Source organism: Eucalyptus grandis, chromosome 10 (genome assembly GCF_016545825.1).
Source record: "Eucalyptus grandis isolate ANBG69807.140 chromosome 10, ASM1654582v1, whole genome shotgun sequence".
Classification (NCBI taxonomy): domain Eukaryota; kingdom Viridiplantae; phylum Streptophyta; class Magnoliopsida; order Myrtales; family Myrtaceae; genus Eucalyptus; species Eucalyptus grandis.
The window spans coordinates 6,530,951-6,557,670 of record NC_052621.1 but is presented as its reverse complement, the minus strand read 5'-3'; the positions used below and the strand labels follow the sequence as shown (position 1 = coordinate 6,557,670).

Here is a 26,720-nt window from a genome sequence, read left to right as displayed (position 1 = left end):
ACATTAGAATAAGAAGCTTAACATTAGACTTTTGGATCCTCTTTCTTAAAACACACGCTGTCCGGAAAATTTCGGGTTATTTTACTCGCAGATGTTCCCCCAGGAGTCGAACTTCCTCAAATTCGACAAAACATTTCCGACATATATAACCTTATGCAATAACACCAAACACATCGATCAAGTTTTTGAGGCGCTTGAGCAGCCAAAAAATAAAGGGTATCTCCAAAAGTAGAAAGGAAGGATCGAGGTAAAGATCATCTCAAAAGCAAAGAAGAACGAAAGAATCACCATGATATTATTTATTTAGATGTCGGAATAAATATAGGGTGGTTCATGGCATCACACCGCAACTAATCTCTCAGTTAAGACGGCGGACAGTTCATGTAAAAAGATCGTACGCCAAGAGCGTTGCTTTTTGCAATCAAATTTTCCAAGTGTGAACTAAATTTCTAAAATGTGAGACAGACACGACCCATTGTAAGACCATCCCTAGTATACAAGCGTTGAATATATGTAAATTTCTCAAACCCTTCAGGCTGTGTGCTTGCACGAGGAAGCAGCAATTCAGTCCCCACCAAATTCTACTGTCAAAGCAGGAAAATGGATGATTGCATGTGTTAGTGTTTTGCAGCTAGAGCAATAAATCTTCGTTCATGAACACATCGCCTGCACTGCATCTTTGTCTATGCTGAGGCTTCGATGTCCCTCCATTCATGGTGAACTTACTAGTGAGTCGTAGCAAGCTGCATCAAATCACCAATCATCAGATGGATCATGATTCCTGCTCCCAAGAATTCATCCTAACTTAATAAAAGAAAAGAAAAAACAAAAACAATAGCGTGTTTGTGTTCAAACAGGAAAAAAGGAAATTATCTTCTGCACAGAAGATCGGATTGGTTAGTTCAGAATTATTTGGTGTTCGCTAATAAGAACATATAGAGCTAAATGAGTATAGTAGTCAGATCCTTCGGTTGAAGATATCAAGCCTGTGCAAAATCTATTTAAATCTGTAAATACCACGTGCTTGACATGTGCAGGGCCAACGTGCATGTCCCTAAAGCATGTCTAGCTAAGCTCTTCTTTTGCTTGGCTTAATTATTGCTTCTGCCTTAGGTCAAACCTTTTAGTTTATCTGAAAGGGTACCAAGGCAGTCTCAGCAGTGATTCACAAACTGTGAAGATCAACCATAACACATTTTAAATTTACCTCCTCACTTCAGCCCTTTTCCCAATTTTAACCATTTATTATTTTTCACCTACAGTAGCCAGAACTCTACTCACCTTTCCTCGAAATCAATTCGCTTTCACGTTTTCCTCTATGAAGTCTCTAGCAAGTGGATGCATCTCTTAAGCAAGGACTTGGCTTGTTCATTCTTTTCCACCTCATGTAGATGGGCGAGCAAATCCCTCAAACCTGCATCTGTCCAGAACGTTGAAGGAAGCTCCCTACAAAGGGTGATCATCTCCAGAAGACACTCTGAAGCACTGACGTGAACCTAAATTTGAAAAAGTAAGAGATTAAGATTGGAAATATATATCTCTAATATCAGATAGATTATTGGTCCACAGTGCAAGAATAAAATCTAAAAAAATGCATTTGCAGGAATGATCTAAGACAATCTAGAGCTCTATAAGTGGTCCACCTACCATATCAACTAATCCATGCCAAATACAAACGTACTCTTGCTCACACATATGAGAAATGACTATGTTGACTAGAATATAAAAATCATCAGGATGCTATCAACTGATCTCTCTGGTTTGGCTGATCCATTAAGGAACCACATAAAATATTGCAAACCAAGTTAAAGGTAATCACTTCCAGTCCCTTGAGTCAGAATGGAATTGAATCCAAGAAAAATAAGCTGAATGCGGCAGCCTGATTAATACAGAGCCCACGCCAGGATAACCATCGAAACTTGAAAGATTAAAGAATTCTGCTTCGCCACATTGCGAAAGCATTGCATGCAATCTAAACTCTGGAACTCTTAATGGATAACTTGATGAAACTCTTATTTACTGGAATAATGTCACTTATATGTGCAAGGGAGTTAATAATGCTACAATCCTACATCTCTGTGAAAGCCAAACAAGATCAGATTGTTTCGAAGAAGATGAAGGCAGTTTCCACCAAAATGGGGAAAGTGAAGACATACCTGCGCTATCTTAACTGTGGCTATGCATTCCACCACTTTTGGTGACACCGAACAAAACAGCTTAAAAGTGTGAAGAAAAAATAGATGATCAGAATCTGGATAAGCAATTTGAAGAACAGAATGACAAATGATTTTAAAGCTAGTAAGCGTAACATGTCCATCATAATAAAGGAAAGCTATATTCCTTAACCAAAGTTAGAGATATCATCCCTTAGTTACCCTGTTTCTCAGCAATATTATAAGAAAGTGGATACTAATTACCTCATGAAAAAAAGATGCTGTATCTGCATGTCGAGAAGCTATCTGAGAATCAAGCAAAATGTCATGAATCCTTGAGCAGAGTCCCTTAATTGATAGAAAAGCCGATATGTTGACTGCATGATGAAACAATTATTAGGAACATTTTTCATGCCGCAATCACCTAAGAAAAAATTGGCTATTGAGGATACCAGTCCATGACAACTCAGGTGAGAGGGAGACAATGTAGAGGTGCTTCAAGTTATATTTCTGTTCGAGAATATCATCTATATGTGCCACATGGATACATGATGTGACACAGTCCAGTACTTTTTCTAGTGGAACAGAAGAACCTTCTTTTCCATCTTTGTCTGCACATATCAACCATGCCATGTAAAAGGCAGGGTTTAACAATGAGAGGAAGTTATGATATGGAATTCAAAGGTTGCAATGCAGGACAACTCAAAATCCTGAAAGCTGGACAGTTACAAGCTAGAAATATGGATGAACCTGATTTAGCAGAATCGTTCGCTGAAGGTGCTTGTCCAGACTTATCAGAAGTGGCTGAAATGCACATGTCAAACAATAATGGAAAAACCATGTTGAAGAACTCATGATTGCCAAATGCTTTTATAACCTGAAAAACCATGAAAAGTCCAAGATCTTCATTAGAGAGTGTTAGAGAGTCCAACCTGAAAGCTTAAGCCGATAGGTGAAGGAAACCACAGTAATATGAAAAGCATTTATGACCCGTTGTCAATCAATGTGGGATAATATTTCAACACCCCCACTCACGTGCAAGCTGGGTTACAAGCAGCACATGTCCCCGATACCATGTTAGAAAATCATACCATGTTAGAAAATCCAACCTATAAACTTACGCTGATAGGTGAAGGAAACCACATGGATACAAAGAGCATTTATGCCCCTTCGTCAATCGATGTGGGATAATACTTCAACAGAGAGAAAAGGGCATGATCGGGGGCAGATTCTAGTTGTGAATTAAGAAAATGAAATCAACCTGAAACAGCACTTTATAACCGATTTACTGCTGAAAATTTTCTTTATGCGAGAGCTCCTAAAAGCTGTACATTTTTCTAAATGAAGACAATTGCACTGGGGACCACACTAACAATAATCTGAAATTACCTGATCAAGGCTTAACAGCGCTGCTTCCCGGTATTTCTTGACCTTTTTTGTGCATGCAGAGGATAGCAAATCCAGAATAGCACCAGCACTGTTGGGATCTTCCTTTGCGATGGCTTGATGGCAAGACTTTGAAAGAGCACCCAAGGCATACAAAAGAGCTTCCTTCCCCTAGAATATTATAGGAAGAAATTGACACATTAGCATCTGAGAAGGCAAGGAAGTTTGACTGGTATAGTATGTGATATAATTCAGCCCTTAATCCTGCTATTCTTGCATCATGCCTTTGCGTTAGTACTTTAGAACACAAACCAAACATATTGCCTGTCCCATAACAAAGTCCATGACATTTCCTACCTCCCATAATCGACCTGGAAGTTCTTTTATAAGAGACGTGAGCAAAACTTGATGACAAGGGGACAGGGATTCACCCAATACTTCACCGAGCTTGCAGATTGCCTGGGCAGCCTGCATATTCATTCACAGAAACAATCAGGTATTTTGATTTCATATGCATAAGAAGAGATGACCAACTTATGATCCTTAAGACAGATATATTGGAAGTATGAAGTATTAAACACAGTATCAATAAGGATCAATATGCAATATATACATTATGACTTGCTTGTTTCCAGTTTAAGCTTTTGGACAAAAATGGGTGTCTAAATATGGTACCATAGTGCATGTTAGGATTTTAAATCCTGGCACTCCCTCTCTTTTTTTTTTTTTTATTTCCCCTACCCTGTTACCTCTGTTAAAATGCATTTGTTCCTGCCTCTAGTTGCCGTCCAGCTTATGTGCTTCACATGTAAGGATTGGCTTGCATATGAGGCATTGTGAAATCCTTTTTCTCATGGATTTTGTTAAGGAGTGCGCCCAGGGCACTTGTTCAGTAACTCAATAAAGAAATATTGCAAATTTCCCATGCACTGTTTTTCTTATTTTATACGTAATCAATACTCTGGAAATGAAAACTTTCCTTCTTAAGCGTGTTTAAGAAGCGCCCTGGGACATTCATTAACAAGACCTTTCCCTTATAACTTACAGTTTTTGGGAGAAACACTAATTTCGATATATAGAAAACCAAAAGCAAACGCCTACCTTTTTCTTACTTCCCCATGATGAAGATGAAATGTTCTCACAAATAAGAGAAACTATTTCTCCCATGTACAATTGTAGGGTAATTTGTTCACCGCTTGTATTTTCTTCCCATAGTTCCTCAAATATACCAGAAAGATTCTTGTCATCCTCAAATCTGCAGAATGATGAACATGTTCTGAAACTCTAAAAGTTGGCAGAAGGAATAGCTCATCACATGTTCACTATTATAAGTTCTTGCTCTTTTCCAGACGAAACACAATCTTAGAACCACTGAATTCAAAGAGTTAATTGGTGTACTTCAGATTTTCTGCAAAATGTGTTTTCTCCTTTCCTTTATCTTTAATACAATTCATCATGCAGCTGCATTAGATGCCGGCATGTAATTTATGACTCAATGATGCCAGCATCTTCTAATGGTAGGTCCACATTTTTCATAGAAATTAGGTATGATATCCTATCAATAAACCAGAGAGAAGGGAAAAAAAAAAAAACCCAAGAACCATTTGTACTTCATTTTTCTTGTAAGCGATATCTTTATAAATGGATAGTGCTTGAACTTTTTATCTATTGCTAGATGTCAAAGATTTTCTCATCCTTGAGGGGATCTTCCAGACCTTTTAGGCCTCTAAGTTACCTCGAAGATGCGTGACACTAATGTATCAAATAACAAATCAGCAATAATACATCCTCATAAAAGAAGAAGAGTAAAAGAACAATAAGGGCGAAGTACCTTGAAATAAAGATTACAGGTAGAATTTCTGCATAATAACCACTGATAACATCTGGGGCTGAAGATAGAAAGCTTTTCAGTAAAATTGCACAAGAGATTTGTGAATTTTTGTCACCGGTGTGCAAAGCTGTGGTGTCTTCAATTAACTTCTGTGCCTGAGAGGTACTTGCATGCTTAAGTACTAATGCACAGGCACTTGAAAAGGCACGCTTTACAGGAGCACTTTTCTCCTCCGTCACGGCTCCAAACAGCAGCTTCAGTAGTGTGTTTGCAAATGGTTTGATATCTGTGCCAACCTTTTGAACTAATAAGCCAATAAAGCTGGCAACACCAACCCTGCGAGTTAAGCAAGAAGTCTATTAAGTACAGAGGATAGGATAGGTATGCTTGATCATCTACATAGCAACATTCCAGCCTTCTAAAGCTGATTAAAGAAATTAGAGAAAGTATAAATTTCATTCTTCAAATTTTTGAGTAAAAATAGGCATTTCCCTGTGTGCATATGATGGCGGAAAGGGGCCTTCGAATGTTTCTCATTACTTGAACCACAATCTCTGTAATTGTTCCTCTCTTCCTGAACGGTTTGGTGTTCATTAGATACATCAATTTTCACCCCAATAAGTAGACAACATTTGGTTAGACTATATAAAGGAGATAAAAAGATCGTTGGTGAATTCAGAGCATGAGGGTGAAAAACAAGCTCGTGGGACTACTAAATCTCCATCGAAGCTACACTTTGAGAGGAAAGAGAAAAAAAGGAGCTTCATGGAGACACGTTTATGTTCAGACTGTTCTTCTCCAGACATAAGTGGGACACCCACTTGATGTCCCACAAATCCGACAAATTGTTCAAGTGCAACGCATATCACAAAACCCTCAGGAGGCAATGTGTACCCAAGACAATAGCCCACTTCTTTCAAAGGAAAGTACAACTTGAAAAGGATGGCTGTCCAACAACAGAGAAATTGTACTTCATTGACCAACCCCAAAAATTTAACCACAGCCATTGATGTATTGGAGGTGTAACAAACTAGATAGCTGGCCTTTTTGTCCCAGTGAATCGGAGAAAACCAAGTCTTAAAAGGGACGTAATATCTCCAATTATTGAATCAGAGACATCAGGGACTAGAATACAGAGATATTATACGAAAACAGACATGTTTGAGAATGTCACAGTTCCTAATGCAGCATCTGTTCACCAAGAAAAATGCATATGAGATTGCACCAACAGACCTTGTGTTTAAGCCGACGCTAGCTCGTACCATTTGGGCAAGTCGGGGAACCAAGCTTTCCAAGGATACGGTGTCCACGACATTTATGCACTGGTCCAGAGTTTCCCACATAGGAGAACTTTTGGCAATTGAGATCCGCAAGTTCTCAAGTTTCTCTGTTTTCAATCCAATGTTTGTCGCATGCAACTACAAGATAAAGCATACAAACAGGAAAAAATACTGAACTGATGGACAAGAAAGACTCTAAATTGCTAGACTGGCTAGTGAAATTCTCTTTATACCTCAACATAATTGAGGCCTTGGTCCTCAAGGCTTGACAAACTTTCTAGCATGCAGGAGACTAAGTCTGCCAAATGTGCACGAAGCACGACCCCTGCACCCTGTAAATAAGTGAATAGTTTACAAGTGATGCCTCTGATTGAAAAAGTAACTCCCCCCCCCCAACCCCAAAAAAAAAGAAGTGCCTCATTATTATGGACATAGAAATATTTACAAAACTAGCTCCATCTAGAAAATCCAACTACTGATACAAATCTCAAAGAAATAAAATAATGTATCAATCACATAGCACATTATTTTTAACAAAACTACAAAAGTACACAAACCCAAGCCTTAGTCTTTCAGCAATTCATTTGCACAAATTAACGCACTTGACCTTACTAAACCAAGTGGTTTCCATTAGGCATTTAGCTTACATACAATCCTAAGGCAGTAAATAGATAGCCAGGTGGGCAAATCCATATTCAAAACTATAGCCCTACTCACACTTTTCAAATTCTCAAATTAATTAACTTGCTAGGAAAATTTTTCCAACTTGTAAAACAGCAGGATAGGGAGTGCATAAAGCCTTTCTTTTCTCAAGAAGATGACCAATATGCAATCATAAATGGAGGCCAACTGTCCCTCTTAGGAACCAAACTTTTGTAACTAAAGTTCTCAAAGGAAGATATGTCTAACCTTCGCAAGCTTCATTACAATGGCAATTGATGCTTTACGAACAGTATCAACTGTACTTAGAATGCCTTCTTTAAGCAGATACGGTAAAACAACATCCAAAGCTTGGCGTGAATCTGATACTTCAGTGAGGTTGACATCGCAGAGGCGTATTGTTAGTGAAGTCACTGTGCGACATAACTTGTCACCAGAGTTCCGGACAGTTTCTTTAATATCATCCATGGCCCGAAATGCAGCAATCCATACTTTTTTCAAATGCTTCCCAATCTGCTTGACCAAACTGTAATTATTATATGGAGAAAAATATACAATGGCATCGGAAGCAATATCAACCAAACTTCTCTGGTTTTTCATTACAAATGTTTACAAACCAAACTCAACTCTTTTTTCTTGAGTAAATTTCATTATAAGGTCACCAAAGACAGACAAATATATAGTTGTCAATTTAAGCATGCCATCTTGGAAACTGAGAAAATGTATTGTGGTAACCGATAGTTCTTCAGTGTTGTCTTCAATTCCTTTTAACTTAGTTTCACCATAAGAACTTCCTCCCCATGTAAGACCACTTTGACTCTACAAGAAGCTAGAAGATCTTCCCAAGCTACTCCACTTGTTAAAAAGTGCAGCACTAGTCCTTACAAAAAGTGATATGGCACATGCTTTAAAAGCAGAAAAGAAGTAGATGGAATCTCTCAACTTTGCAATGGGAAACATAATGAGATAATTCAGTGGTTGTCTCTTTCTCCAGTGTACATGTCCATTTGAAAGGTACTATAGAAAATAATGTATAATCTTATTACGGGTAAATCAAACCAATCAATAATTTAGCAAACCAAACAAAATGGAGCAGTAAGTACACAAAAGCAGTGGTAATCTGTTGTATAATACCCCCGTTCTACCATCTGTCAGTCATTTCCAGTAATACCGAATGACTTTTCCAACTTCGATCAACCACTCTTTGGTGTGCTCCTTCCTATTAGTTCTCTTGACCTCATGACAGTGATGAAGCCTCTAGCCCAGGGTTGCCAGGTGGCTACTCCAACAATCCCCAGTACCATGATAGTGCAATGTCCTTTCTAAAATTTGTATTTCTTCTCTTTGCTTTCTCTTGAACTTTTTTTTTTCTTTTTGGGTTCCTTCCTTTCTGTTTCATATTTACTTCCTTCTTCCCCTCCCCTTTGATTATTCTTTTTTTATATATAATTTAAAATTGTTTCACATGCATATTCCTACAACTTCTTTGTTTGGCTATCACACTCTAGGATGAACCTTCGTATAAGTAATTATTTATCCAGTTTGACTTAATATCTATCTCCTATCATTTAATGTTTATCAATTTCCTACCTCTTTTCATCAATATTTCGTTTTAAGGAATCAACTCAACTATGTACAAGGGTTTTCTTCCAAAAGTAGTTAAAAAAAAAAAAAAATGCAAGACCGCCATGCCACAAGTATCTTTTTTAAGCTCAACCATCTATTAATAAATAATTCATTCACTTCACCCAAAAGAAGAATTTCTAACATAAAAGAGAAATGTATGTTGAATATAATATTTACTCATCCAGAGCCCATTGACTGAGCATCCAATCTGTCTTATATATTTCCTAGAGAATCCAAAATTTTGAGAAACATACTTTCAAGTCGACACAGTTGGAAGAAACATGCTCACAAAGAAACAGATCCACCAAGCAACTTCAGAGACTAGTCATGATGACTTGCATGAACCCATAACATGATATGAACAGGAAATACAATAAAGCATGAAGTACCGAAATTAATTCAAATATAAACATAACACAATGCATTGACCTCAAAAGTAACCTTCACGTCTCTCAATTAACATAATGGTTTAATATATTAAAAGAATAATACACATGAATGCTAGACAGACAGATCAATGATGCCTGAACGAATTATAATCTCCACACAAAAAAAAAAAAAATGCTTGACCTGAAAGAAAACAGTATTTTTTAGCAGTTGATAATTCAAAAGAATCAACAAAAACCAGGAAAGAAAAATTACGCATTTTTTCCAAATATAAGCACAAAAATCACTTGTATTCAAATCACTTTTAATTTCCATGAAGTTTCTCGGAGGAGATTGAAAGAAATTAGGAAGTCTAAATATACAATCAATTTATCAGTCTTTTCTGCAGAAATACAGCAAACACTAGTAAAATGTAAAACAAATGTCTCAACCGCCCCCTCTTCTTCTCTCCTTTTCCCTTCACCCATCGACTGGATCTTTTGAGGGGACACAGATTGACTCCACCTAAGTTTACTCATGCCGAGCACCAGCACTAGCACATTGTTATCTACATTTCACCTAAAGTAACAGTACTAGCTCAATCTAAAGAGACAGCAATGATGCTTTGACAGCTTCAACTATTTCATATGCACACTCTTTCAGTTAAATCATAAGATCAAGAAAAGGAGAAACTAGATTGACTTCATCTTTCAGAAACGTGGACTGCATAAAACTTATAAATTATTCATGTTATCACTCAGGATTTTCTGATAATTCTCAAAGACTCAAATATGCTGTACTTCCCACACCCATCCATTACCTGATTAAATTTTCGTCCTTGGACAATATCAGCAAGAGCAAGACAGGAAGCCTCCCGGCTACGCCAGAGCCTAGAACCACATTGTGTCAACAAATCATCCATGATTAGGTCAAAATGTTCATCAATAGTTCTCTTCGGGTCCTCCACTAGGGCCTTCCAGATATGTGTCATTGCATCCTGTATCACATTCAAGAAGAGCATCAAGAAAAGAGGAAGAAAGACCAATGGAAAACCCAAAAAAAAAAGGTATCTTGTCAAGGAATCACAAGGCAGTGAAGAAAATAAAATTGGCTTTACACACAAGAACTCATCAAAAGGATGTCATTTGAATAAGTTTACTAAAACACAGTAATTCGTGGATGCCCACCTGAACATTTTTGTCAGGATCATACTGATACCGCACAAGTCTGGGTATTAACACACTTAGATGTGGCTGAAGAGCATCCCCAGCTTGCTTGGCTATTTTAGAAAAGCCAAAAGCAGCACCTCTTTTCGAATTTAGAGAAGCATGGTGATTTGCAAGATCCATAAACTTGTATATCAGATCCGGTTGCCCCATCTCATTCGCCATATTGCACAGTTCCTTATAAGTGCTAAGTTTTCCACCACTTAGACTTTCCCCAATAGCCCCCTCTTGGAAAACTTCAGAATCTTCGACAAGCTGTCCAACAAAATTTCATCCTCACATTTGTCACCAGAGGGCACAGAAACTTAAAGAGTCAAGTCAATATTTTCAAGTATAGTGTGCTTCTCCATCCATCAGTTTCTCATTATTTGTATTTTGGAGTCCCAACATAATTTAAACCTTTCTGGGTTCTTAGTAAAGTCTTCCATCAAATTTTTAAGTAAGATAGCCTAAACTACAATACAACAAACCTTGATGGCTCTTTTTCTCTTCCCAGATCCAGTTAGAGTACTGACAAGTGCATTCACCAAGTTTTTCTTCATAGAGGCATCTCCAAGCTCATAGACAATGCTCATGCCTTGGGAAGCAAGCTCCTGAGTAAGTTCATTTTGTTCACCGAGTAGGTGTGAGAACGCTTCCTGCAATACAAAGAAAAGGAAAAAAAAAAACTGAATTATGGCAACAAAATAGAATAGTATTCTTTTGAGCAGAAAAAATGGTCTAATTCCCTTTTCTAACTCATAAATGTTCTTTATGTCTTCTCTCAGTTGTTTGTCGCTTCTTAATTGACCTAAAATAATTGTATAGATTCATCTCGACATGAAAAGAGTTTAAAGTCTTTTCTTCGACAAGAGAAAGCCTTATCTCAGCTCATTTGCACAACTAAATTGACCGTCTCTTTTGACTAAATGAATGCAATATACAAGTAACCTGCAAATACAGCAACTGTGCGCCTCTTTATGTTATTGGAAGTGAACACGATATCCTCTTCAGGAATTATATGGTACAAGATAAACTTTATGCATCTCTTTGTCTAGAAAAAGGTGGACATTCCAGCTTCCCTCAATACTTTAGCTTGTCAATGCAATTTTACTTTAATTCAGCAAGTATGATGAACCCGGAGCTCAAGGCCCTTGATAAGTATCAAAAACATCCATTGACCAACCAAAAAGTCCATTCATCCTCATCATATGTTTAGTATGTTGAATTTATTATTGTCTGTTCAATTTTTACTTAGAAGCTAGGCCACTGATATATATAAGAGCGATCTATGGAATCAAAACAACTCTGTTAACATACTTTTAAGGGGAATACAATTGAGATTAGTCACAAGAAAAACTTCAATCCCCAGTAAACCACAAATCCTCTGCAAAAATTCAGCATCTTTCCAACAAAATGATTGCAAGAGTAGAAATAAGCTAGAGTCAAAAGGTATAGAGTGAGTTGTCAACAAGCTCATAAAATAATTGGCCATTAATAATAGTAATAATAACAAACTCAGAAGTACAAAAATTGGACTTATCGATTGACAATGAACCTGAATCTCTGGCAGCATTTGTTGGATAGTTGCATGATGGCCACAATACATGGTCAATGACAACAGCCAGACAGTTCCAGCACAGCGTTCTTCCTTTCTTTGACTGTATAAAAGACCATCAAAGAGCTTTCTAGTAATTGCATCTCTAACACTAGCACGAGAACCGTCAGTGTCTTCAATCATTCCATTAGAGTTAGATCCTGTCAATAATGTGCTCATATTTTCCATAAGATAGTTCGAAGACATGGAGAGTGAAGCATAATTAGTCTTGAGAATTGTGTCAGCAGTCACAGGGACAGTTCCCCACAAGAAAGACAAAGCCTCCCCAGCAGCAAAAAGGACATCCTCAACCTGTACAACTCAATACTTTAGAGATAAGAAAACTTTGAAGTGCTATGCAACGATAAGACCAAACAAGCGTCATATACTAAGACAATTACAAGTAGAAAGAAAAACGAGATTTAGTGTGTGCACCTTCGAACGGCAAAGGCTGAAAACCAAATCAATTGCAATGTTGAGACGTGAAGGTGATGTTTCATTCATACAGATATGTCCAAGTGATACAGCAATTTTCTGAATTGCTTTAGTATCATCACCAGAAAGTAGCTTCCTCAGTTTTTCTTGTAGAACCATCAGTATGTCGGCTGCAACTTGAACATAAGTCTAACATGACTAATCATCCATGTAACTGATTCCAACATTTCCAGGAAGAAAAAAGTTACCTGAGGTGGAGTAATCGGCAATTGAAGGTAATGGGACACGCAACCCAACATGACCTAGTGCTTGCATAGCAATAGATGCCAATGTTGCATTCTCAGAGTTCACAATATCAACCAGGCATTTGACTACACTCCGGAGCAGAACTTCTGGTATCTAAAAGGTGAATGTCAGATACAACACACAATTTATGTAAATGCAAAAAACTAATGCTCAACTCAACAATATGTACCACAATTATACAGAAAAGAAAAGGCAGACTTCTACATTTATGTCAACACACATCCTACTCCTGACACAGATATCAGAGTCCAATTTTAATCAGTTTTAAGAAAAAGAGTTTGCAAGCAAACAAAAGGTGTAGAGTTGGAAAGATTTCAGCTGGAAATCATGGGACTTGAATGATAAGGCATGAATGGATTCATAACTAACAATAAGAAAAAGGTAGTTGTGTGTATTTTTCTCAAGCATCTTTTTATGATAAAACTATAAATTAACATTAGAATAAATCACACAGGATAGGAGTGATAGCTGATCTCAAATGTAGCAAAGTGGAAAAGACACAGACATAGTGTTATCTCAATTAAGGTCATATTGAAAGTATGAAGCCTTGGTTAAACACTGATTATGAAAGTAATAATCTTTTTGCCCAAAGATCATGAAAGTAAGTTGAATGGATCATTTAGTACTTTGGGTGAAAAGAAGTTATATGTCAATCAGTGAACAGATCTAAAAAGCATGGAAATTCTCTTGGTTTTATCTACTAAAGTTGTCTTTTATCACAGAGGAAAGTAATGCATAAAATCACTCACCTTTTGGTTTTATTAGAAGTCATTTAAGGCTCAGCCAAGAAACAGGAGAAGTAGTCATTTAACAAATCCATAATCAATTAAATTCAAACATTCAATAAATTGCTCATCATTATTGTTGACAGTTCAACATGGAATTTTTTTTTTTTTTGACCATAACCAATGTAGGAAACTACCAGCCTAGTGCCTAAGACAATAACTGCTACCCAGAGAGTAAAAACCATCAGAATGTTGCCACTTGGTCTGAAGTACAATGAATAGAACAAACGACACATGGAGCAAATGTAAAACATAAGTTAGTCCTTAAATATATCAACACCATGCCACAGTGCAATCAGAAGGAAGATGCTGAAAACATGATTGACCATACAATATCACCAATGTATTCCTTTGAAAAATCACATGCATTTATGCTTTATTTTGGAAGGAGGAGAGGAGAAGAAAAAATGAGGGATGGACATGAAAGCTGGGCTAACAATTAAACTTTTGTGAGGAGAAAAGGAGGGGACCAATTTTGTCCCCCTTCTTCCCCTCCATGTTCCCAAACAATGCATTAAGGTAACAATGGTACCACAGGACAACACGAGAGAAAACAAGTATGGGAAAGAAAAAATCTCTTATGAGTTGCTCGAGAAAAATAGCAAACCAGGACTTACAGGAGGCATCCTACAAATACAATCTGCTGTGATATATCCTATAGCACATAGCGCTCCATGATGATAATCAAACCTGAAGAACACATTGAACTCCCCAAATCAGGAGAACAATTGACTTTGCACTAAAAAAATGAAGGGTCAATCTTCCAAGAAATATTGCCAAACCTTATTTTGCGTGAATCACTAATTGAATTAACTAGTTCTTCTATCAAAGCTGAAGCAGCCATGGTCGGAAGACCAGAGGAAGCCATTCCAAGTAAGCGTGCTGCAGTTTCACGAGTATCAATGTCGACGTGACTTAGTAATTGCTTTAGCCATGGTAGTTTGTTAGCATAATGAGGAACGATCACCTGAGATCAATATTATTTAGTAGGAAAAGTTAATGCTAGTCCCACGGAGAAAATGAAAAAAGAAGAAGTAAGTCCAGCGTTTTCTTTTATCATACTTGTGGAGTACGAGATCCAATTGCCACCAGCGCCCTGGAGGCACAAGCATGCAATTCAACCGAGCCTTCAAATGCCATAGCATGATCTAGCAGTAAACACATATTTTTCACTGAAGATGAAAATTCAGAGGGTCCTCCATCAGTTTCAGAAAGCAGCTTTTCTGACTCAAAACACTGCAACAAAAACTTGATCATAGCGACATAAGTTTCTGAAGGGAAAAGAAGCTTTTGTTCCCTTGTTTCAATTGATTCTAACAATTCTGGTCTCTGCTTGAGGATGTAAGTTAACATGTCTCCAAGTTTTGGGTACTTCAGACTGATATCATGACGGGTAGGTTGCGCATTATCGTTACCGGGGAACAGACCTTCCAGTGCCATTTCTCTTCAAAGAAATTTCAAAAGAAAACAGCAGAACAAACAATAACATTACATCAGTAATAGAGACAACTACCACTGTATTCATACATAATAAGGACATAGACTAATATACAAAGCTAGCCAAAGAGACATCTTATCTGTTGGAAGAACTTCAGTGACGTCATGAAACATATGAAGAACACAACCAACCAATATCATGCAGCAATGAAAGAGCATAAGCATGAAGAAACTTAAAACATCGACACGAGATCATCGACATCCACAAATAACACTCATAATCTGACAAAGAGTAACATAACCTACAGGCGCCTATAAAATGCAACAAATAGAGAAATGTCTAACACTCTACATTAAGCCATAACTCCTCCCTCTTATATATGCAAATATTACCCAAGAACGCCCAGTTAATTGACTATAAAGCATTTTAGAATCTACTATCATATATACACTTTGAAGAGAAGATGTCATCTACCTTATATCCAACTTAGGATCTGCAGCCCCAAGCATACATAGATATCGACTTGGGCAGTGTTGCAAATCAAACAATATAGTTGCCCACCTCACAGCACAGAATCGTACTTCACTTTGTTCCTGATTAAAAGGAGGTATTCAATTTCCATATAAATTGTATACTCCTCCTGCTATACATATTTACTAAGCCAAACCTGTTTCAAATTTTCCAACAGGAGTGTCTCCAAATCCTTTAGCACAGTAATGGATGCATCCTGATGAAAGGAGCAAAAACAGGGTCAGTGATTTCTCATAAAGCGAGATGCATCGGTAGAAATGAAAGGAAAGAAGGCTGTCTATTGGAACAGAAAGTTTTCAAAACCAGAAAGAAGGAATCTTCCTTCAAACACCCATCCTTACGTGCTTTTCTTTTAGAATCCGAATACCCAAGAGCACATGACAACAGATTGATCCATGCCCGTAGAGGGGATACTTTTCTCACCTATGGATTGAAGTGACTACAACCATATGCAGGAGGAGAAAACTAAGAGATATTACAGGCAACTGAACTACAACTAAATACAAAACCAAATCTAATGCCACACTCAACGAAAGATATTTGCAAGTAGAGATATTACAGGCAACTGAAATACAACTAATACTTCCACCACCACCAACCACCCCCCCCTCCTCTTTTTTTTTTCTCTCATCACCAGTGCCACTGTTACCAACAGACATTATAAGCAATTCCTCCACTCCACCACCACCATTTTGGATACTACATAATAAGCCTTATTCCAATAAGTGGCACAGCTGTATGAATTATTTCATGCTACTGTGTTCAATTCTGTATCATGCGTTGTGAACTCTAAAGTGCTATATATCTCTCTTTGTCACCTTCTTCAATATTTTCTTTCACGTCACACAAATAAACTAAAAAAGTAATTATAAAATTTACAGTAAGTCTGGACTCCAACATAAAATCTAAAGCCAGGAATCTTTATTAGGTTGCACTAAATGCCCAATTGAAAAGCACAAAAGTAACACAAACTGGAGACAAGTCGATGGTCATCCCAATTTATTTGTTCATTTATTTATTTTATAATACCCACCAATTGACTTTTTAAACTTGTAACACCATGGAAACCAGGCTCTTCCTAAGGTTTGAGGTAATGATATCAGTCTTCTATCATACATAAAAAAAGCAGAACAGCAAAAGTGTCAACAGTCTGTCTTCATATTCAGATAACCTTGATTATAAGTGCTTTAGCATAGACCTATAGGTAATGAGATGTAGGCCCAGCTACAATTGTTTCAGAAAATTCAATCTCGAAGCACTACCAGAAAATGGTTTTAAAGTTGGTGAAGAAATTTAAACTATTCACATCTAAAGCGGAACAAATGAAGCTCATCAATTGCCAAAATGACCAGTTAGAACAAGCATTTGTCATGTGCTACCAGAAAGGGGTCTTCATCAACTATAATTTCATGCAACAGATTGAGAATCAATATTCATATTGTCACCCATATGGAGAGAGTATAGCAACCTTGTATGCAGCAGCAAGGGAGACAGATGCCTCTTGAATTGTAAAACGGAGAGACGGTGCCTCCAACTTCAATGCATCAAAAAGCCGAGCAGCCATATCAACTTTATCCCTAAAAGCAGAACAAAAAGGGGATAATCCAACGCACAAAAGCACCAAGTTTTGTGAGTGTGTGTGTGTGTGTGTGTGTTTTTTTTTTTTTTTATTGGAGGGAGGGGGGTGGGGGTGGTGATGGGGAGAATCTCATCCTGTACCTGAAAAGCTGAGGCGTTCGCTTTGCAAGCAACCCAATTGCTTGAAAAGCAAATGTTTTTGTGTCCTTGGCATTAGTATCTACATGAACAGAGCAAATAGCTATTCATGGACTAAATACTTGCTGGATCTTAATCTTAAAAGATGACTGAAAGAACTACAATCAAGGGAACTCCATTGCATGCTAGCTCACCTGATTCAGAACTTGAATAACCATCAAGTGTCTTCATAATTCCACTAAGGATAACAGGGCCCATTAGATTCAACTGATCAAGCTTTGCCTGAGAAAGATAACATTCAATCGGCAAAAGTCATCAGTCCACTAATAACAAATTTTCAATAGTAGAATGACAAAAAAAACAGCTAATATCATAGTGAAAGTTGCTTACCAATTTTTTTTTCAGGTTTAATTATGAAATGTATTAAGTTAGTATCTTAAACAAAAAAGAGAGTTCTCAATAGTCCAATGCTTCTCATGCAAATAATCAGCACTGAGAAAAATGGCCAAAGTGACATCACTGCATACGCCTTCAGATATTTTCTTAATAAAAGGAATAGACTCTATTGACACACACATTCAGATATTTCACAGGTACAACTCACCCAAAAAAAAAAAAAAAAACAAGAGCCATGTAAACACATTACTGTGCTTATTTGGGTTTGCACACTAACAAGCTGGAGTAGATAGGCTCTCTGTCAGATCGAAAAATGGTGGGCACTTGCTAGACGCGTGATACCTGGATATTGGATCTTGCATTGTACCTAAGAAGTCAATTCTGGATGCTCTAATATTTTAACATTTCATTAGGGTAGCATTATTTCCCATTTTCTCTTTTCTTAGAGCCTTTGAGGGTGTAAGTTTGGAAGAGGCAGTCTTCAATTGGGCAGAAGACCGGTTTACCTTTATATCAGCTAAATACAATGATTTAGCAAAATCCTAAGTGCTGAGTGGAGTTTATCTGAGAGGTTGAGCAAAACATACAAACTATGGTGACTGACATCACAATTAGGCAATTTTACAATGACTACCTTGATATTTCTTTCCAACTTCAAAGTAGGGTAACTATAAATTAAAACCAAGGTTTAGCTCTTACATGCTTGAATACCCAAACAGTGAACTCCATTCCCAACTGCTTCAATCTTGTGGTGGTACCCTGTCCTATAACATTATGATTTCAGATATATCAGCACGGAGAAGAACTATGACTGATACAAATTATCATGAAAAAGAAAGGGCCAAGGATCACAAAATGTTAAACAGGAAGAAAAAAAGGTAGAATCACTCAAGAACAAGACACAGTGCACATAATGCATAGAGGAGGACAGCCTAAATCAGCAACTGTCAAGAGATTATGATTTTACCTTAGCAACTAATTATTTCAGTAGGACCCGTAACATACCGGATACAGACTTTACTCATATGAAACATCCTTTTACAAAACAAGTTGTGCTCATCAATTATATCACACAAAGCCACACAGATAACTATAACCTCAGGGTATAACAGGACAGATACTTCACACCTTTAACGAGGTGGCAAACTTCAACATATAAATTGAGAATCTACTACAACTTGTGGCTTTCAACATCATCATGCATCAGCCAAAGGCACAGAATATTATATGAGGGCACTAACACAGAAAACTGGCCAGATCCCAAATTACTTATTTCAGCACAACAGGAAACTCAAACGAGTTTCTTAATAGAGAGCCAAGACATCCCCCAACTGCACCCTACCAAATTATTCTCACTAAACATGCATTCATTTTTTGTGTGTGTTGGTACTTAAATACTAGCACACTTCTTTCCATCTTGCTCTTACGTTGTGGGTAACATTTTCAATTTCTGTTACATCACAAAATAGACCCAAACATACGCTCAATATTAGGCACTTTCCTCTCTGCCTTCTCACCATAACTGCATGTAAATCTCACTGCTACTTGCACTTCATGGACACTCTCTCACATTGCTTCATCTTACTTTGCTACCTCTCAGCAAGTAGTTACTCTCACGAATCTCTCCAAATATGGCTTAATTGCTATATCATCGTATTGGAAAATTCTAGTCCATTTTGTAAGATAAACTGAAGGAGGAGAGTTTTGAAGAAGCCTCCGAATACCATATATGCACCCAAATATGCACTGCAAAGTCAATGGAAAACTGTTTGCTGCAGTAATCGACCGACAAAAGACAGACATCAATCTTGCTTTTAAGGCCAAATTGGCAGGAGCGATTCTAGAATCTGGTGCATCACTATCAGCTCCAATAGAACCTGCACAACATGCAAATAATACAGCATTAAGGGGATATGAGGCATAATGGAAAAACAAAAATGAATGATGTTTACTTAATAGCAACAATAAATCTGACATTATCTCCTTCATGAGTATTGTAGAAATAGTGAGACCACCTTACGCTTATCTAATATTTAAATATTCTAAAACTCCCCCACATATAAATTGGAATTAGATATAAAGACCAAAGCGCAGAGATTGACCAAGAACTCAAATGTAAATGAGGGGCCACAGAGAATTAACAGAGCACTTCCCACTCTCATATCTTTTAGGCATTGTGAGTATATTGACAACTTATAAAAAACCTAAGCAATTGGATGAAAGAGCAATCATGGGATATAAATACTATTACATGTGTAAATTATGGTCAAGATTTGGTGTATTCAGGTTACTGAAAAGCCACTTTGCAATATGAAGAGTTGTTCGACTTTGCAAACTCTCTGCAATTTTGTATAGGTGCAGTACCCCTGAGTTACAGTTCTCATAAACTTTTCTGATTATGCTTCAGCAAAAGAGTGTAATGATAAGGGCTATGCAGATTTTGCTTGAATAATGAACTACTTACAAAATGGTTCTAGTGATTGGAATTTCAAAATACCAGCATCATTTATCTTAATGACTGCACAACCCATTGGCCAAAGAAGTTTCATACCTTTCTCATGGACACTTCTAATTTTTTCCATGGGAGAAAAAAAAAAAGTGCCAAAAAATAAGGATAATGTCTATTTCACTTGAATAATAAAGTAACCCGAAAAAGCTTTTAGAGATTGAAAACCAGCATCATTTGATGTCCATGATGGCATGATCTGGTTGGCCACAAAAGTTTTATGGACAGAATCAAATGGGTGCTCCAAATCAGAATCTTATTTTTCTCCTGGTTATAGTTTCAGGAAAGTTTATATTTCTCATATAGTGATGCAGTTATCGACAGCACCCTCTAAATGGATTTTTTTTTCCTGAATAACAATCTTAAATCAACCACTTTCCAGAAAAAGAAAAGTCTCCAGAAGTTGCTGAAAGAAATATTCAGCACAGTAAAAGGCTAATATTAGTAAAACTGAAACTGATCCTGCCACCAAGAACATGAAAACAAAAATTCGGCATGCGATACCTACAGCTTTGAAATATTAGCCACCTATGTACTACTTTCCTTAAAGTGGCTGGCACTACCTACAGTAATGACATAATCTGGATCCTTCATATATTGGCAAGCTTGAAAAAGAGGATTTTATAAACAACTTTGTGAGGGAAAACAAGAATCATAGCCCCATACACCTCAAAATGCCACAAGAAAAATAACTCAAATCTGGAAAAACTTTCCTTCAAAGTAACAATGAGGCAGATTCACTCACATTGATCGAGAAACTGACTTTACAATGGAATATTATAGATCGTTGGCCTAGCTGATATAATCTTCAATCAAAGATGGGTCAATTTATTTTGCCCGTATCATGTCACATGCACTATAGACATGAGATGCACCACAGAAAGAAGGTAAAACCATCCATATCCATTTAGGCAACGAAAGATCATTATTTAGCTTCATTTTTTATAAGAACTTCTCCAAACAGACATGTAACAGAATGAAATCATCTATGCCAAAAGAAAAAGCTACAGAAGTAATCTTCAGTAAAAGACTCATTTCCATGGTCCATACCATTGAATAGAAGAAATAGTCTCTTCACAAGCAACGGATCATCAAAATTTGCACCAGAAGCCTTCTTCTTTAAAAGCTCATCCCCTCTTGTTGCAACAATGCCTTGACTGGTATAAATACAACATCAAGCAACAATGAGATTCCACATGAGCTCATCCATCCAAAGGACAGGACACCAAGAGAGAAAATCTACAAGCCCAGGATACCTGTCAACTGAAGCAGCGAGGTAGAGGGGATAAACAACTTCAGGGGTGAGCTCCATAGCTTCAACTACATTCAAAATGCCCAACTGCTTTGGAAAAAATAAAAAAACACGATAAGAATTAATTGAGATACCCTAGATATTAAAAGAATAATATTGTAGTTGGTGGTAGTGTAGACAATGCTGAAAATCCACCACCGAGAGATTTGCCTTATTGCTAAGATAACATAGAAAGATTTTCAAATCTTAATGACTCCACCTTTCTCATCAAAAGTGTATCACTCATCAATTGATGTTTCCCAGTAATACGATTAGCTTGAGCAATTGAAAGCCCAGGGGAGATTCCTCCACTGTAAAGAAACAATAACTCCTTGATAAAAGAATTGGAATAGCATCTAATGCACAGTAATGTAATGCTCGGTAAGGTGATATACAAACCCTTGAGATGAAGGTTGATACAAGATATTATGAAGGCAAAATTCAATGAAACCTTCCTTATCCTGAGAATTATCTACAGCTCTATACATTGCAGCAACTTCTGCACTGACTCCAGTTGAGTGGCATTCACCAATCACCTGAAAGCATTCAACCATGTAGAAGTACACAATCATGAAACTTCATACTGCACATTGAATACATTATACTGAACATAAGGAAAACAATGGAAGAAAGAGAGGCTGAAAATACATCACTAGGATCAGGCATGTGCAACATTCAGAAGACAACAGGTCAGACTGAACCTAGGATTGGCTTGAACAACCATTTATAGGGACTCTAAAAGACCCAGCTGTAAAAACTTGGAGGTAAATGCCAAACTTGGAGTTGGTCCTCTCCAAATTACCATGACACGAGTAATAGATTTTCAATCAACATGATATAGGACAAACACGTCATTATCATTTATATCTTTCATTTAAGAAAGTCAATATGCATCTAGTGGTAAAGATGTCAGAGAATGGCTCATTCACAAAGATGTGTTCTTCTCACCAATAGACAACGAGACATATTATGTGAAAGAAACACTCACATTCATCGATGTAAGAACACTCAAAACTAGAAGTAGCACCAAGTAATGTGCTTAAATAGTCTATAGAACTTTGTATGCTAGGGGAATAAAGAACTTTAAACAAACCTTTGCCACAATTCTTAGAACAGTCTCTTGATGCTGATAAGGAAGCTTTGAAACATTGGCTGCAAGTATAGGTGCCATCGTTTCTTTCTCCTGATTATTTTTATAAAAAAAAAAAAAAAAACACCGGTATCAGGATTCACACGAAAGATTTTCTAGACAGGCAAGTTCAAGATAACAGCTTTTCACTTCCCAAAGACACTTCAGATGCCATAACAATAACAAACCTTCACATCAGTGCGTTCAAAAGCCATCTCAATATACAAGATGCAGAAGTTTTTGACAATTGATGCAGCATTGGGTTCTGTGTATATTCTCCATAAATCTGACAAAGGCAGACCAATTTCAGGTTGGTGTTTCACTCTTTTATTAACATGGCTCAGGATCTCAAGAACCTGTACCAAAAGGAAAATCAATCTGGTCATCCCAAATGAAATGATTTAACAAGGACAACACTGTATAAGTATGAAGTAACGAATAACACATTCGGTTCAGCATGAACACTTGTGTAAATGAGAAACACTTAAAAGACGCAAGAAGAGACATGACAAATGAGGAATGAGGCCAACATGGATCCAAAACATGACAGGAGTATCATTGGATCAATACCATGCGACACTTCGACAAGTAAATATTGATAAAGTACTTACTGTTCATATTGCCAGGCATTTTTCAGTATATGAACTTAAAAAGGACCATGAGAATAATAGCCACTGTACCAGAATCAAAGATGGTGGTGAAAGGAAGAAAAAAAAGAAATTCTACAACATTGTCTTTCACTGAACCTCATACTCTATACTACCAGGAGTCTTTGAAACGGGAGGATTAGAAGTCTTTCAGTCAATGTCTGATATTACTTCAAAGTAGCATAATGTTTGAGTCAATCAGGTTGCAGCAACAGAAAACTGCTCAATTCCCAGATTTCATAAATTTGGCCTTGTCCTGCACTGTTTCCGCAAAACACAAGGGCAACCATCTTTTTAGAAGGTTCTATGCTTGTTATGTACCATTTACAAGGGATTAAGTCTAAGTAGTATTGAACACAGTGGGAATGAATTTTTAGTTTGAGCAATGAACACATTCGTGGTTAAGGTGCAAACATTCAATTTTCGACACCAAACTAGTATATTGATATTAAATGGTTGCTTAGCCTAATATGATTCAAGTTTAGAGAGTGACTCAAGACGAACTATATTCACAGTTAAACCCCCCCCCCCTTTTGTCTTTTCTAGTCATTTATTCTTTCCTCTTGATTAGTTGAAAAGGTTCTTATACATAAAGGTAACAAAAAATCTTAGCACACGAAGTAGTTACAAACAGCAGAGATGCTTAGAAGATTTAAATATGTGGAACTTAATGACAGAAAGATGCCAGACAAACGTTACACAAGAACAACTACAGCCCACCCCACCCACTTAAAAGAAAAGAACAAGAAATACACCCATATTCTAAATTTTGGTAAATTATTCCCAATGGAAGCATCAGAAGAATTGCAATGTCCACACAATACTTTTCATCATGAAGCATCAAAACTTCACACAAGTAAATTTAGTTCCTTCCAGCAAACAAAACTATCTACAAAGATATATTTTCCCCAAACGTCATTCCTTCCCACCAGACATATATGGAAATGGCCTGACAATATTGATAAATAATTTGGTCTTTCTTTATCCAGCATTATTCCTTTTAGAGTTCTGTGTTACTAGCTACAGGGTCATTCAACCAAATTTATTGCTTAAATTTGAAATCTCCATTCACAGAATTCCACTTTCAATTGTCAATAGTTATATTTCTTCATAAGTAAGAAAAAGTTGTGTGAAAGAGAAAAAATCTGCCGCATCAGGTATATATAGGATCAGAAAGAACAAAAGAAACCTACAAGGAATTTATTCCGAAGAAAGAGTAGAGCAAGAACTCCATAAGTGCTCTAACAGAGCAATTACAGACAAAACTTGCGTCTCTGGTCCATAAAAACAAAACCTTTTATCGCAAAGTGCACCATATGAGGCAAATGGGGAAGCCTTCATCGAAACATTCAACTCTAAAATATTTTCTATGCTAAATGTTCCGGGCTATCAACAAACAGTGCCTCGGCCAACTGACCAACCCTAAAAACCATTGAACCACTCCTAGGCCTTACAAAAGAATCAAGGCCACTTTCTGTATCTAAGCACGAGTTCGTAGCAGTTCCACTGCCCGCCCGCCGGCACGCACGCACGGAGAAATTTGCAAGAACCGCGAATTGGGGAAAAACAAAAACGAAAGCAGGATTACAGAATTCCCAGGCACCGAAGTGGAGCCAACATCAACCAGACCGACCAAACGAAGTTCGAACGAGCGCGAAGCCACAATCGCGCAGGGAATGCGTGGCGCACCTTGTTCCGGACGGCGGCGGAAGGGGAGGAGAGCGAGGAGATGGCGAGAGGGAGGAGCTTGGCGAGCAGGGCTTGGAGGTTCGAGTCGTCGCAGAGCGCCAGGCGGGTCAGCATCCGGTCCAGCATCTCCTCCAGCTCCGCGTCGGACCTCACCGCGGCCGCCGTCGCCGGCGCCGGCGTCGACGATTGCGCCATTCGCGATCTCGATCGGGGCGGGGCGGTCGCGAAGGGAAGGCGAAGGGAGGTCGAGGCAATCGGCGTGCGGGAGCGAGAGGAAGGAAATTGAATTGACGTGATTCTGGTTTTTTGAACACTCTTCCTCGGCTTTGTCTTGGGCAAGAAACCAAAGCAAAAGTACCCTTCGAGTTCTGCCGACTCTTTCGGTTTCTCCGAGATTGTCCTCGTTTGACAATTTTTTTCTTTTAAGAATTTGCGAAAGCAGCAAGAAAATGAAATAAATAGTTTCGAAATTCTCATTCAAAGTACGATACCGTCGCTAGACTTTTAATTTATTTATTGTATTGTATGAATTCTGATGTCATCCTTAAACTTTACATTCATCTACGTAGCTCTTGAACTTTAAACATCTTTAATGCCTACATTAAATATTTATCAATTTTTAGGAGATCACATTAAATAAATTAAAATTTTAGAAATGACATTGTAGTCAAAGTTCAAAGATTAAAAGCTCAAACATATGATATTATATATCAAGTCAAAATTCAAAAATATCATCTACCCAAATGCTAGAGGTCAATTTTGGTTTTTTTTTCTCTTTTGATAACCAAGGACTCCACCACAGACTCCAGCTCTTGAGGGTCAAGCCCCAATATTTCAAAAGAGACTAGCCAAGAACCCATCACCAGAGCCTCTTATTTAAATCACTAGCAATTACGGGTTTCGAACTCTCGACTTTTGTAATGAGGAACGGACTATTAACCAACGCAGCTACCCGGGATGGATTAGAGGTCAATTTTGGTTCATCCTTAAACTTTTCAATATTTTCATATGATTTAAGGCCAACATTGAAGATTCACCAATAGCTCGGGATCCATATTAAACAAATTAAAAATTTAAAGATGATTTGCATGTTAAGCCAAATATTCAAGAATCACGTTGTACAATTTAAAAATTCAAAGAGGATATTGTGCATTGGATGTACATTTAGAGATCATTCATATCAGCATCCCAAAGTAATACCATATATTTGCTATAGTTTTGATTTTGGCCCCAGCTTAACTTTGTGATGAAATTGATCCCTAATCTCATCGACAAAAAGATTCCATTACATGTTTCGTATCTCCGTCTAGATGCGGTTTGAAAATATCGGCTCCATCATGGAATTAAAAAAAATAAAAATAACCAATATTTGGATCTTATTTGCACATTAAAATTTTCTAACCCCGTTGTAGTTTTAGGTTTCTATCAGGAATTCTCAGCGACCAATTTGCATGGGAAATCTTGGATTCACAGTTCATATGATGCCAATTGCCAGGCACAACTAATGATGTACGTCAAAATGGCAATAGATTCTACCTCAAGATGAGGCCAGTTTAGCTCTTCATGTCTTTCTGTGAGCTTTTAGATTTGGAGCTTATGTGTACACCAGAAAATGTGTAGAACAATTATGAACAGTACGCATTCATCTGCCTTGGAACAGCAGAATTGTCTGAGAAAGGGATTCGGATTGTTTATTAGTCCAAGATATTGAGAAGTTTTGAGGAACCATTAGACACCGGCGATGGGA

At 37.4% G+C, this 26,720-nt stretch overlaps 1 protein-coding gene across 2 annotated transcripts; it reads right to left on the bottom strand.

The window, feature by feature from the left end:
• Nucleotides 1-273: 273 nt before the first annotated feature.
• On the bottom strand, nt 274-25,357 carry LOC104421449 (proteasome adapter and scaffold protein ECM29). 2 transcript variants are annotated; one of them, XM_010033397.3, is made up of 36 exons: nt 24,974-25,357; nt 22,826-22,993; nt 22,602-22,691; nt 21,908-22,044; nt 21,729-21,819; nt 21,474-21,556; nt 21,268-21,374; nt 19,436-19,588; nt 18,411-18,475; nt 17,510-17,597; nt 17,319-17,397; nt 17,068-17,176; nt 15,736-15,795; nt 15,543-15,661; nt 14,693-15,074; nt 14,413-14,597; nt 14,248-14,320; nt 12,788-12,938; nt 12,540-12,715; nt 12,066-12,416; nt 10,999-11,166; nt 10,490-10,783; nt 10,123-10,299; nt 7,560-7,823; nt 6,884-6,982; nt 6,604-6,788; nt 5,371-5,706; nt 4,641-4,794; nt 3,897-4,007; nt 3,543-3,710; nt 2,904-3,030; nt 2,606-2,764; nt 2,418-2,530; nt 2,157-2,216; nt 1,282-1,496; nt 274-743 (listed from the first exon to the last, which is right to left on the bottom strand). In XM_010033397.3, the coding sequence occupies exons 1-35, from the start codon at nt 25,166-25,168 to the stop codon at nt 1,317-1,319; spliced, it is 5,457 nt and encodes a 1,818-aa protein (XP_010031699.2). In that variant the 5' UTR covers nt 25,169-25,357; the 3' UTR covers nt 274-743; nt 1,282-1,316. The 2 variants fall into 2 exon arrangements, with proteins under 2 accessions (XP_010031699.2, XP_010031701.2); XM_010033399.3 differs by having other exon boundaries at nt 12,540-12,709.
• Nucleotides 25,358-26,720: the final 1,363 nt, after the last annotated feature.